Raw genomic sequence first — 14,285 nt, 5'->3', positions numbered from 1 at the left:
CAACGGACTTGCTGTGGTTCCCGGATTGAGGGAGGTTTGGTGGGACCGCGGACCATGGGGTGCAGGAACCCTGACCCTGGGCGTGGCCGGTAACAGCGTTGTCTCAGCCACCGAGTCTTTGACACCAGCCCTGAGTGAACTAGATTGTCTCCAGGCCCCGCCGCCCTGGGCCAGGCTCCCAGCGTGAGGGCAGCTAGAGGTCATGTGCACAGACCTGCTTCCTGCCCGCCCCCTTCATGGCTTCTCTCCGTTTTCCATGACAACCACTGTGTCCCGGGGCCTCTGAACATTCCTGTGCCTCGCCTGCGGCTGTGCGGTGTCTCTGAGGGCATTTCCTTGGGAGGGGCTCCCAGCGCCCCTCCGCTCCCCCACCTTTCCCAGGTTCTCCGCTCTGGGCGTGGCGCTGGCTTTTGGAGGGGTGCTTGCTCCTCACCTTAGAGCAGTTTCCTGTCATCCTCCATTTTCCTTCAAGCACAGAAGCTTTATCAGAAACGTGTCCGGAAGAAGGAAGGAGACACTGGCACAGACTCACCCTCTGCGTTCACTTCTCTGAAGTGTGTGGTGGCAGGCTTTTCCTGTGCTCATTTCTGTTGACACCTTATAGCCGTAACCCGCTGTTCCCTTTAATTGCTCATTGTTATTAATTACATGGCCGTTACGTGGTTGGCTGCTGGAGCCACTTGGCTGTAGAGAAATCCATTTATCATTATTGCTGTGGCAGCCTCAGAACTGCCAGCATCCCATCCGAGATGAATGCCTCAGCGCGCGATCCAGCAGAATGTTGAACGCGGGTCAAGTCCTTCGGCTTCGGCTGCTCTCTGCGCCCAGCGCCGCCTTTCTCGCCTTTGTCTGCCTCCCCAATGCCTGCCCTCCACAGAGTGTATTTCACTCCCGTGCAGGGCCTGTCCAGAGTCCCCTTTATTTCCTCCCGTACCCCTCACCAAACATGTTCCCTCTGAGGATTTCCTTTATAATTTCAAGTAAGGTTCTTCCTTTACAGCTTCCATTTTGAAACATTACTGTTGGTTGGACAGAGCCTAAACCCGCCCCCTTCCATGAAAATGATCATCATGCCCTTAAGAGTAACTATAGTAGTCCAGCCCCTGGCTCAGTGGTTGAGCGTTGACCTATGAACCAGGAGGTCACAGTTCGATTCTCCGTCAAGGCACGTGCCCGGGCTGTGGGCTCGATCCCCAATAGGGAGCGAGCAGGAAGCAGCCAATCCACGATTCTCTCTCATCATTGATGTTTCTCTCTCTCTCTCTCCCTCTTCCGTCCTCTCTGAAATCAATGAAAATATAGTAAAAATAAATAAATTTACAGCCTTAACATTATATTAGACAAGAAGGCTGACAACTACTGAGCTAATATTCAAATGATAAAAATAAAAAAAGTAACTATAATAAACCTCTTCTACCAACACTAAATACGTAGGCGTATTTAGATTCCCAAATTAGGAAACTGGCAGTGGGATGATGGACGGAGGGATGGATGACTGGTGCACCTGTGCAGACTTGGGCTCCCTCCTGACGTCTGTGGTTTCTTTAAATCTGGACTTAATTGGGAATTCACGCCCCGCAGCTGCCTGAACCGCCGTCCGCGCGACATTAAATTCACACCAGTTAAGCCAACTTAAATGGGGCCGCCTCGAACCTTCCTGAGTAAAACAAGTGGCCTTAATTACAGCCCGGCAATTCCGAGGTTATGGAGCTCTGACCGGTGCGCAGTGCATCACCGTAACAGCCGCAGGGCGGTTCCTCGGGGTGGCGGTGTTTGAGCAGAGGACAGCCAGGTTTGCAGCGCGTTTCTGCAAACTGTTCTTAGAGATCTTACTGCGTTTATTGCACCATTACCTCTCTCTCTTCTTCCAGGCCCAGGGTCTAAGGTCACAGCAGCCGAACAATCGCACGGAGTCCTGTGCACCCCGCGCAGCGCTGTGCTCCGGGTGCGGTGCTGGTGAGCTTCCTAGTGTTGCCACCAAGTGGGACACGCAGGGTGGGGTCCCTTGGAAATCTGAGATGGGGCTCCTTTTCCACCCACGCGCCCCATGGCCCGTGGGACTCGGGCTTTGTGGTGAACCCCGGTTCTCACACAGTGTAGAAGAGAAGATGTCATCTTTTCAATACCGTCAGTCAGAGTCTTAGGAAGATCATTTGCTTGGAAATGCCTGACTGGTTTCTTGTCTTAAACCTGTGGGCGCTTACAAGCCATGTTGTCAGGATCCATAGCATTCCCAGAAGCTTCTGGACATCATTCCATTTCTTCCATTTGATTTTCATTCCATTTCTTCCATTTGATTTGGGGCAGTGGGGGTTGGTGTTTTTTTGGAGGGGGGTTGTTTTGTTTTCAAATCCTCAGCAGTGGCAAGCTGTGCTCTCTCCCAAGGATAAACACCTTCCCAGTGTTCAGAACCTTTTGTTCAGGTAACTAGTGGCTTTTTGACAAGAAGAAGAAGATTTAAGAAAGGAAGAACTGACATGGACTGTTGGGCTCAGTGGATAGAGCGTCAACCTGCGGACTGAAGGGTCTCGGGTTCCAAGCCGGTCAGGGGCACAGGCCCAGGTTGCAGGCTCGATTCCCAGTGGGGGGCGTGCAGGAGGCAGCTGATCCATACATATGGCTTACCTATATTTCATTTACTTCCTTTTCTGGTGATTCTTCCTTTTCTCTGGTATGGGGGCTGTTTCTTTGTCTCCCCATGATCGCTCTTCTCAGGGTGTCTGGTTATGTAGAGAAGCCCACTGGGAGGGCAGTACCTGTAGGCCAGTGGTTCTCAACCTTGGCTGCACATTAGAATCATCTGGGAATCTTTTTAAAATCCTGATTTCTGGGCCTCATCCTCCAGAAATTCTGTTTCTTTGTTACTAATGTGGTGGCCCCACCCCATAACAAAGAAACAGAATTTCCGGAGGATGAGGCACTTAATATCGGACGAGAGGAAGTTTAAAGCATTGAGTGAAATAATCGCGTACTTCTGACGTAACCAGATAGATGACAGGCCCCGGCTGTGCCCTGGAAGCGACTTGACTCCTGATGGAAATGGTCTGAAACGGGCTCCGGGTCGCGGCTGCGGGCAGAGAGATGCTCTGTGGCTCGGGGTCCTCTTCTGTCTGGTTCTTTCGTGTTTCTTGTGTCAGGGCCACAGTATGTCATGAGACCTTCCTCTTGGAATCGGATAAGTGTGAGCCCTAAGTTTCTGGCCAGAGAAGAGCTGGCAGAGGAGAGGTTCTTGGTGAGTGCTCCCCGTTCCCACACATCCTCATCTCCTTTCGGGAAGCGATGGCGGCACACCGTCCAGGGTGGATCGGCGGACCCTTCTGCGCAGGCAGAGGCCGGATGTACAAAGGACAGGGCCAGGCTCTTGAAACTCAACCGACAAATAGTAAATATGTTTGGTTCGCCTCAGCATGTTCTGATGAAGTTAGATGGAGGACTAGTAAGTATCTGTTTCCCACCGCTGTCATAAATTCGTATTAAACAGTGAGCTCTGCTGTTCCAGGCTCTGCGCCTGGCAACAAACACCCACTGCCCTTGCCCCCTGACACTCGCCTTGAGCACAAATTGATGAACAACCCAAACCGGTGTCCTGGCACTTGCTTGGCATCATTTTAAATATATTTTTATCAATTTCATAGAGGAAGGGAGAGGGAGCTAGAAACATCAGTGATGAGAGAGAATCATGGACCAGCTGCCTCCTGCACACCCCCTACTGGGGATGGAGCCCACAACCCGGGCACGTGCCCTGACCAGGAGTCGAACCGTGACCTCCTGGTTCATAGGTTGATGCTCAACCACTGAGCCACACCAGGCGGGCACTTGCTTGGTATTACAACGCCCTGGACTGCCACCTCCATGCTTTTGCAGGCCGGGCAAGAGCCGGAGAGCATGACTGAATTGGAAACTTGTTATGTCTCCTTATCGCTTATGTCTAATGATTATGGGAAATGGAAGGGCATTTTTATACTAGCCTGGCATGCTCATACATTGGCTGCCAAGGCAGGAAACAGAGCAGCATTCAAGATGAGGTGGTGGCCAGCTCTGTGAAAGGAAAGGGGTGACTGTCATGCATTCAAGTGACATAAAGAGAGGAGAGAAGTGTCCAGGTAATCTGGGTCCCCCCCACACACACACCCCCAGTGGATCTCAGCGACGGATAAGTCTGGGCTCTCTACAGGACGCCGTTGTTTTAACGCAGCCTTACCTTCCAAACAGACTGGGGGTGGATTTCAGTTCAGCTGCTCTCAGCTCTTGCGCCCACCCACCCTCACGCGGGCCTCTTGTGGGGCCAGCGTTATTGTCACTGAGCAGGTATATAGCTGGTACTACTTTCTTCTGTTCTCGGTTCAGAACGTTTGTCCATGGGGAGACGAGTCAGGGAGTTCAGAGTGGTTTTCAGTGCCATACCCCAAACTGATGCTGTTGGGGTTTGTTTGTTTTTAAGTAAAAACGTTTGGAGCCCGAGTTTGTGCCTCCGAGCTGTTTGCTGGTGCAGTTCTCTCTGAGCCTTCCACTCCAGGGCCCCTGTTGAGATCAGGAAAGCGGAGAAGGGAAGGGTGATGGCCCGGGGTGCAGACGCCCTGGCCAGGGTTGAAAGGCATCTCTAGTCTCCGTGCCCACCCCTTGCGCCCAGCTTGTGCCAGAATCGCGCTGCCGAGTCCCTAAAGGCGCAGGGAAGCCACCTTTCTGGTGGGTTGTTTTATTGTTTCAGTAGCATTTCAGGGTTTTCTCCTACATGAGAATATTCTAGTAACTGCTACCCAGAACCGATCATAATAGCCAAGGAATTGGACGCTATTACACCTCAGAGCATCTGAAATCCCGCTGCCTGACTCTCCATCCCAACCCACCTGGACCTCCTGCTGGTTTCCAAGCTGCTGCTGTTTATGGGGCTCCAGGCAGCCCCCGGGTCCTTGAAATCTGCCGGGTGCAGGGCCGCCTCCCCCACTGAACCGTTTCCTCCCAGCCCTGCTGACAGCGAGAAGTCCAGGACGGAAACAGCAGGGTCAGGGTCAGGGCCTGGCATAGAAAGGGCAGAGGCGTCATAGCCCTTAAGCCACTGGCCAGAAGCACCTTGTCGATCTTGAAATGAGATTCTGGCCCGACCCGTGGGCCTCAGTGGTTAACGTGATGGTTTGATTCCCAGGGCGCATGCCGGGGTTGTGGGCTCCATCCCAGTAGGAGGCAGCCGATCAGTGATTCTCTCTCATCATTGATGTTCTGTTCCCCTCTCCCTCTCCCTTCCTCTCTGGAATCAGTAAAAGTATATTTTAAAAGAAGAAGAAGAAGAAGAAGATTCTGCTGAGACACGTGGAATGGATACCACTTGCTTTTCTTGAGATACCTGAGGGGGGGCACTTTGGTGAGTCAGAGTCAAGGTCCCTGGTGCGCATTTGCTCTTGTGGCCCCACGCCCATCCTCTCTGTGAGTCTCCTGTTTTCACCTCGTACCCTCTCCTGTGTGGGTTAGGGATACCGGCAGCGCCGGACACTCCCAGGTGGCCAGTGAAACGTTCCATGTAGGTGCTAGTGTCGGTTGGTCTCAGGCAAGATTCATTCCCAAGTCAAAGTGTTCAAATAATAGGGCAGAGACCGTCTGGCCTAGCCCCGCGGTCGAGTGTCAGCCTATGAACCAGGAGGTCACGGTTCAATTCCCAGTCAGGGCACAGGCCCGGGTTGCGAGCTCGATCCCCAGTGGGGGGCATGCAGGAGGTAGCCGATCAATGATTCTCTCTCATCATTGTTCTCTCCCCCCCTTCTCTCTAAAAATCAATAAAAACATAGATATTTTTTAAAAGGCACAGGGCAGAGCTTTCTAACCAGTGCAGAGGACGGGGGCACGCCGCACTCTGCAGTCTGAAACTCTGCCTCACTTTGGAGGCTTAATGACTAATCTCCTGGCAAACTTGGAGCCGTAAGTAATGGTCTCCGTTGCCAAGTTAGCACTTCGGTGAGTTTACAGGGCGGCTGTGGACTACGTGCAGCATCGAGTGCGACAAATTGCCGGGGCCGGAGCGCCGGGGCCCTGGGAAGACGCGCTGCTGTGCGTGGCAGATCGCAGCGCACTCGGCCTATTTTTCTGCTCCTGGTTTCGAGGGGGAGCCAAGGTAGCCGAGGGGTGAGTTGTGTCATGGACGGCTTTTCTTTCTTACTCCTCAGACCCCACGCTTATGAGTGCGTCCTTGGAAATTCACTCAGGAAAGAGGAGAAGCTGAAGGAAGCGGGGAGGGTTGGTTTAGGGCAGTTTTCTTGGATTTAATATGTGTGTGTGTGTGTGTGTGTGTGTGGTGCACGCGTTGGACAGGAAACATTACCACTGCAGGGCATCTGGTGCTCGCTGTGGATTGCGAGGGCGGGGCTTGCTCCCGCTCAGGTCAGCCTGTGCCTGTGGCCCAGAAGGCGTTTGTATCTTTGGACCTTGGCCTGTAGGCTTATGCGGTGGAGGAGGCGGGAAGACCCGCTGGCCGGTCTCAGGGGCCAAGGAGAGAAGGAGTTCTGCTTACAGACGTTACAGATCGGTCCTGGGTAATGGCCTTGGTGTTGATCAGACCATCCTGGGGCCCCGGTGAATACCGGGTAAGAGCCGCCGTAAGTGAGCCACTGCGCACGCACTCGCGGCTGCTCAGGTTTGTTCTCATTGACGGCAATGAGGGCCAGCCTGGGCCGCACGGTCCTGCTGCTCACAGGGCTTCTCCTGTTTCAGGCTCATACTGAACCGCAGTGTCTTCAGCTGGGCTCACAGGGGCCAGGTGGAGCGCAGAGCCTGGGTTGTGCTTGAGTGTCCAGTGGCAGCGACAGCTTTTCCGTGACGGCACGGGCCGATGCACACTTGTGCTGGTCCGGGTTTTATAAACGAGACAGAAATCGTCACCCCCGTGAAATGGCCTCGGACAGCTGTTGCTCTTACAGCCGTTAGGGGGGGAGTGCCACCTCCCGACTCAGGCGGTGAGGTTTGTCGCGATTGCGGATTCAGACTCTCTCCCTTTGAGACACCATGTGCGTGCGCGTCAGTCTCTCGTAGGCAGACGCGCCGTCTGTGTACATGATGTTCACACTGAGATGCAGATCAGCAAAGGGAATGATTATTTTAGCTGAAGTTTAGGTCCATGTGAAGCCGTTTCCTAACCACGCCTGGGCCGTCGTGGGCACGCGCGGTGGTGGTGGTGGACCCGGACAGGAGGCTGCTGCCTGCAGCGCGTTCCCAGTGATGGGAGCGCCCCTCGCCCGTCTTGACCTTGGACTCCAGTGCTGGCCACCGGACCCTCCCCCGCACCAGGACGCCATGGAGCGGGGCTTTCTGCTTGTTCTGGAAAAAAACAGGTGGACGCTGAAGCCCCATGTTCTTCTCGTCCTGTTGGCATTTGCACCTGGCGCGACTTTCTCCCTTTCTCTGCTCATTTCTACAGGATTCGGTCAGGTGCTTCTCAGGCTTTCGGTCAGGTGGGGTTTTCAGAATTTCAGTGTTGCAATCACTCTTTATTAATAGGGTACAGGAAGGCTAGTATTTTTTATTCTTCAGTTTCCAGAGTTACCTACAAAGGCAAATAAATCCTGCTCACTGCAGAAAACCTGGGGAGTAGGCCTGGGCAGAAAGAGGACGAGGCACCTAGAAGTCTCCGCAGGTCCCATCTATAACTCTTAATAAGAAATAGGGCTGCATTAGCCTATTATATCCTTAATGGAATATTGTAATGGTTATTAAATCAATTGACTCAGAATCTCTCTGTCATAAATGAGTCAGGCTCTATTATCCAATTACTGTCAGCTGCTACCTTTCCGGAGAGCAGAAACGGTGACTTGGATTGAATTTTTAAACCGTTGGCACCTCTAAGAAGAAAGCAGAGAAGAGGTGAGGCTCGAGCTGTGTCTCCGTGGGCAGAATCCAAGTCTCGGGCTGAAGGTCACCTGAAATCGGAGGTGTTGATAGCATCGCCTCATGCACAGCGACTTCACATTAACCACTGTCGCTCCTTCCTGTTCTTCACTCCCCGACGCCCCACGAGAAGAAAACAGGAGAGAAGCCCTGCGTTGAAAGGACACGGGCTTGACGCAGCCGCATCCCGCAGCACGGAGGGCGCTAGCGAGCCTGTGAAAAGTCAGACACTGCTCTTAGTCTCACAGTGCAAACGTCAGAGTGCGCGCGAGTTCAGCTAAACAGACGCCGAGTAAGGATACGCTTTACAGTTCTTACCATACATGAGCTCAGTTTGCCGTCACCGTCGATCCCCCTTCTTCAGTGAAAAACTATGAAATGAATTCTGTTAACCAGCTGTAATGCTTCGGGCCCCCATCTCGTTCATCCTGCGTTTGACCCTGTGGCCGTGGCGGGGGAGCCGGGACCGGGCTCAGGTGGTGAGCATGGGCGAGGAGTGGGTGGGTGCTGCACGGCCTGTGCTGGCTTTGGCCGGCCTGGCATCGCTGTGGAACAGCTCAGATGTGTTCTCTCTCCTGTGAAACTCAGGAGGTGCAGTTATTTGTTGCCGAAGACCTCACTCTGCTCCTTAGAAGCAAGAGGCAGGTAGAACCTCCTACCTGGTTTCCATATTCCTCTGTGCCTTTACTGGATGGGGTTCTGCAAGGGCCGGCCCCACGGTGATGGCCTGGGCAGCTCCTGGAACAACGTCTGCAGGAAGCTCGTGCAGTGCTCTACCAGTGGTAGCCCCTGTGATGGGGCAAAGGCATCCCCGCTCCCTGGGCCCCGTTCTGCCTGTGAAATGGGGGTGGGAGACGAGTGCCGCCCATGTGCGAGGTCAGGTGCCTGTGTCTGGATTCGTTCACGCTCTGATGGGATTGCTCTGTTCTCGGGTAGGAAATGATACACATTGATGAGAACGCGCTCCTGTACATGCACATGCATCTCTTGTGCTTGTTTTCCCTTCTATCATTTTCCCAAACAAAACGCTCACAGTCAAGGAAGACAGCGTCACATCAGCGATTCACGGGCCTCATGTACTTTAGGTTCGTGTAACAGTCCATCATTAGCCCCAGAAAACCCACAGGACCTTCACCGGGAGCGGAAGTTGAAGGATTCTGGAGTGCATGTGGGTACTGCTCAAGCCACAGGCCATGCTCTTGGTTCTGGTGCCAAATACATAATTGAAAGATAAAATTAAAACGTAGCTATTGTCCTACTATCAAGATAAAGGCACACAGCACTGAGGAAACAGAAAATGTTTAAATTTGTCAAGCCTTCCTGAGGATTAAATCACTGACCCAGTTCCCTACAATAAATCGTGTTTCTTAGGTTTCTCAATATCTAAAATTTGGCAAATTTTTGGTAACTTTAAAATGAAAAGAAAAAAAAAGAACAAAACAGATGAAAACCCCTTGATCTTATATAATCCCTAAAGCTTTTAGTGAAACCCCTTGTCATGGAGTGTGCACAATTAAACTCCTTTTTACATAATTATAATCGAGGAATTTACTCTGCCACCCAAATACAGAGTCGGTTTTTATCTCCTGTGAAATGTAGACAGTGCTGGGTGGCTTAATTAGTGCTTTGCTTCTCTTTTTACCAGTTCCGACCCTCTGCTTCTAAAGACGCATGCTTGTGTGGGAGGGAAGATTAGGAATACAAATAGAGTGATTTTACCCCGAGTTAGCGGATAATCACTCACTTTGTAATTGGGCTTTTGTGTTGCCAGTAATACGAACGGGGGGAGGACTCCCGCACCCGTGTTGTGCTGAACGAGAGGAACGGACTTGGAAGACGTGCCGCCCCCACCGTGTGCTTTTGTCTTTCGCTCCCTGGGTCTGGGGTGTCGGACACAGACGTTCCTTGTAGCGTGTGTAATCTCTGCAAATCAGAGAAGATAAAAGCGGGATATGTCAGGTTAAATGGCAGCCCCCACCCTGTACTCGCCCTCAGCCGTCGTCCGTGGCAGCTGGAGTTCGCCTTCGCTTCTTTGTGAAGGTCCCACACCCTGAGCCAGCTGCCTGGGTTCGAGTCCAGGCGGCCTCGGGTGGGTTTTGGCTCTGACAGTGATTGCCCCTGTGACTGAGAACAACGTTACTTCAGCTCCCGGGGCCTCATTCTCCTCCTCTGTAGAATGGGGATGGGGATGGGAGAGGAGGCCTCGGGCTGTGGAGGTCAAGGAATTGGTGTCTGTGAGCGCTAGGAACCACGGGGTCTGAAGCCAGGAATCCCAGGGGTCCGTCCCAGGGCTGCTGCTCTTCGCCTCTTACTCTCGCTCATCGAAGCAAGTCAGGGTAATACTTAGGTTTTAAATTTCATAAACATTTTCACGAGAGAAAAAAGGCAACGTAAAAATAACAGGTTTTATCTATAACACACACGTTTCACATTATATAGCAGTTGTTACTTGAAAATATTTTTCTACCATCTTGTGCCTAAGACATCAAAGAAAAATCTGGAAAGTGACCCTGGAGCTCCTGAAGGTGCCCTTGGAGAAGGGCAGGCCGCGTCCAGGGGGGGTGGAATTGGAACTGTCTCTCTTAGTGAAGGAGGAACCGGTTGAGAAGAGATGGGGTCTGGGAGGACCATGCATAGCAGAGCGTTTGCAGGGTACTATAGGCATTGGCAATATTTCAGAATTCCCTGAAAATTTTAAAATTAAAGAAAATCTCCTCTATGGGAATACCACTCAGAACCTTATGGTTAGAAATCGAAATGTCTAGAACTTTCTAGATGAACCAGAGGAAAGGCCTGAGGAAGAAGCTGTCCATCTTTCTATGGGTCTTTTATCTTGAGGACTTGGGAAATACGCAGCCCATAAGCGTATGATAGAGAAGAGGAGACACCTCGTTATTGACACACCAATCATACTTTAAGAGCTTAATAAAACACACTACCCACGATAAAATCCGCCTCTGTATCATCTTTGGATGTTACGTCTCAGAAATGTGTTAAATTGATATAAATGCATCCAGGGAAGTAACCAGAAACATACACACTACCAGCAGGCGGCGGCAGTGGCTTCACGTATGCAGTTATCATCAGCTCAGTCATCCACTGAACACAGGTGGGTTCTCACGTCTCTACTCGTGTGTTTTCCTTAACAGATGAAGGGCTGAACCATGAATGCAAGCTCTGCAGCCAGACCTTCGACTCCCCGGCCAAACTGCAGTGCCACCTGATCGAGCACAGCTTCGAGGGCATGGGGGGCACCTTCAAGTGCCCCGTGTGCTTCACAGGTAGGCAGTTGACATGCAGGCAGGGCCTGCTCCCGGCCTGTCGCTCAGGCCCCCCACCCCAGCACAGGTCCCCCTGCTCTGGCCTGGCACAGAGCGGACGCCGTTTCATCTGGGAGGAGGTGTTTGACTTTGCTGTTAGCATTATTGATCGCGGCTACTTAGAGGCTCGGATGGGTGGAAGGTTAGCCGGGAGGACGAGCAAAGGGCATTTCAGTTCCTCTCAGGAGTTTGCACTTTTCCATTTGGAAAATGACATCCCAGTTTTGTTCCATTTTCTCTTCTCAACGTCAGAAGGTTGCCGAGGCAAAGACTGCCTGATGGAGCGCTTTTCAGTCACTAGACGCTGGACTAAAAGCGTGGTCCTGCTGTCAGTGCGTCTGTTGCTGAAGAAGGAAGACTTTATCCAGGGGTGGGAGCCTTTTACCTGCCAGGGGCCGTTTGTATCTTTATGACATCATTGGTGGGCCATACAGAGCTAGCACCTTCACAGGTAGCGTGCTGCATCTGGTCAGACATTTAATGAGCTTCCCCCAGTGGGTAGGCAGGGCCAGGCCAAATGGCTTCCCGGGGCGGGCCAGATGTTCCCCACCCTGCTCTATAACACTGCCCATAAGCAATGATAATATTATTATTGATTTCAGAGAGGGAGAGAAAGACACATCAATGATGAGAGAGAACCATTAATCGGCTGCCTCTTGCACGTCCCACCCAGGGGATCAACCCTGCAACCAGGGCATGTGCCCTGACCAGGAATCAAACTGTGACTTCCTGGTTCATAGGTCGACGCTCAACCACTGAGCCACACCACCCTAGAAATGAAAAGATTATTATCATCCTCCCAAAACTCCTGAACTTGCAAACAGTTGATAAGGCTTTCATTTCCTATGACAGTGGAATTTTTAAAGGAGACATTGATATAAATATACACATTGAAGAAGAAATTTTTATAGCTGGGGTAATAGGTCACATTTTAGCACCCAAAAAATGTAAATCAGAAACGATAGCTTGAAGCCCCCGGGTTGAAATGTGGCCGCACGCGGTGCTGATACTCCCCCGACAATCCGTTATTCCGGACGCTCCTCCTGGTCCTTCTGCGTGTGCCGGGGACTCGGTGTTAGTCCCTCGAGGCTATGCTTCTTTCTTATTTGTCAGGAAAAGCAAAACAAAGCAAACCTGTAGTCTCTTGAAATTGACCTCTTTGTTTCCTGAGCGACCTTCCAGGCATTGATCACTCACCCCGGTGGCCCGCCTTGGCGCTCTGAGCTGTGATGAGCCAGGGCCCTGTTCCCGGCCCAGGGCGCCGGAGCAGGAGCAGGACCCAGTGTGTGCGCTCGGCCTTCAGCGGGCGCTGCCAGGCTCCTTCCTCGGGTAATTCCACAGCCACAGCGTCTTTCAGGACTATTTTTCTGTTTTTGTTTTTATTTTTTTGTTAATCCTCACCTGAGGACATTTTTCCATTGATTTTTAGAGAGGGTGGAAGGGAGGGGGAGAGACACAGAGAGAGAGAGAAACATCGATGTGAGAGAGACACATTGATTGGTTGCCTCCCACACGTGCCCGACCAGGGTCAAGGATTGAGCCTGCAACAGGTGTACTTGCCCTTGCCTGGAATCAAACCCAGGACCCTTCGGTCCACAGGCCGACCCTCTATCCACAGAGCCAAACAGGCAAGGGCAGAACTATATCTTTCTTCTGAATTTGTACTTAAATAATCTGTCATGTGCTGTTTTTCCCATAACATAGTATTTATCTGGATGCTTTGTAAATGCTCCTAATAAGTCATTGTAGGGGGCAGGGTCCTAGAGCTCCTGTAGGGCCTCAAGATTAAGACCCTCATGAAACAGCTCCTTCGTGGCGTGGCCAGAAGCCTCATAAAATGTGCTGACTGATAGGAACATTAGTTGCAAATCTGTATGAAAACCCGTTTCTTTTGGTGATGTGGGTGAGAGACAAAAAGGCATTAATTACGAGCGGTCTGCACTTTCTGGGCCAACAGGCCTGGATTGTATTTGTGTATCTTGAAGTCGCTTTTTAGAAATAACAATTAAAGGGGGGCGGGGGGGGGCGCTGGCAATGTTAGTGGGAGAGGCAATCTGAGCAGTTTTTAGGGTAATGAGAAATGTGATTAAAATGTATGACTCATAAGAGCAATATTCTAATATTTTGGGTTGGCTGGCAATTAGAATAATTTTAATGATTAGCGCAGAGTCAAAGCCAAACGCCGGCGTCTTTAATAAGCCCTCTCCCCGCCTGTCCCGATTAATATTGTGGATGCGAACTTTTTTAGGTCACAGTGCACCAGGCATCCGTCAGGAGCCGCGCTGCCAACCCAAACACTGCCTCTGGCATCTACAATTTAATTATTAATAGGATGTCTCCCAGGTAAACTGTTACACAGGCTTAGGGCCTTGTTTTGTAGTCATTAAAATTGAACATGTTTATATTATTGAAACCCTTGCGTTCCGTGTGTAGGCTGAGTTGATCTTAAAGGACCCAAAGAGACGTTACCTGGGGTTCTGTTTCATATTTATAGACAATGCCCCCGAGCCGCCGTGGGGTATCATTCTCAGCATTAACGCATTTAAATAGAGAACTGTTTGCCAGCTAGAACTTTAGGCAAATACAATAAACAGGGTTTGGCATTTATGATTTCTTAACCTGTGGGTTGCTGAGAAATCGGGGTTCCAGCGGTGCTGCTGTGCATTTGACAATTTGGGGCTTTATTTCGAGAAGATTTGTAGGGAGCGGGACCTCCATACGCCTTGGCTTCGGAGCCGTTCGGGTGAGTTAGGTGCTCCGTCGAGTGCATCGTCACGAAAGCCGGAGACCGGCCAGAGCAAAAGTGGCCGAGCTCCCCTGGCCCCTGGCGGGGTCACCCCCCGAGGCCTGTGCCTTCAGTCCGCCGACGCGGTCTCCTCTCGGGACTCCTCCGTGGAGGCCATTTCGCAGAGAAAGTAACCGAAGCTCCCGTTTTCTCTCATTGCAGTGTTTGTTCAGGCAAACAAGTTGCAGCAGCACATTTTCTCAGCCCACGGACAAGAAGACAAGATCTATGACTGCGCACAGTGTCCACAGAAGTTTTTCTTCCAAACAGAGCTGCAGGTACCATCCCCAAGAGCGCTGGCCTTGACCTCT

At 51.5% G+C, this 14,285-nt stretch overlaps 1 protein-coding gene across 2 annotated transcripts in view; it reads left to right on the top strand.

Annotated features, from left to right (window-relative positions):
• Positions 1 to 14,285, top strand: part of LOC102757640 (zinc finger protein 521) — a 144,315-nt gene that overhangs the window by 107,220 nt on the left and 22,810 nt on the right. For both annotated transcript variants that reach the window (XM_006771738.2, XM_006771737.2), the window contains exons 3-4: positions 11,019 to 11,150; positions 14,137 to 14,252. In XM_006771738.2, the coding sequence (XP_006771801.1) occupies positions 11,019 to 11,150; positions 14,137 to 14,252 (248 nt within the window). The remainder of the gene's footprint in view (positions 1 to 11,018; positions 11,151 to 14,136; positions 14,253 to 14,285) is intronic.

This window comes from Myotis davidii, unplaced genomic scaffold (assembly GCF_000327345.1).
Source record: "Myotis davidii unplaced genomic scaffold, ASM32734v1 scaffold1425, whole genome shotgun sequence".
Lineage (NCBI taxonomy): Eukaryota > Metazoa > Chordata > Mammalia > Chiroptera > Vespertilionidae > Myotis > Myotis davidii.
Note: the sequence above shows the minus strand (reverse complement) of the source record. Positions and strands in the feature narration are given on the sequence as shown.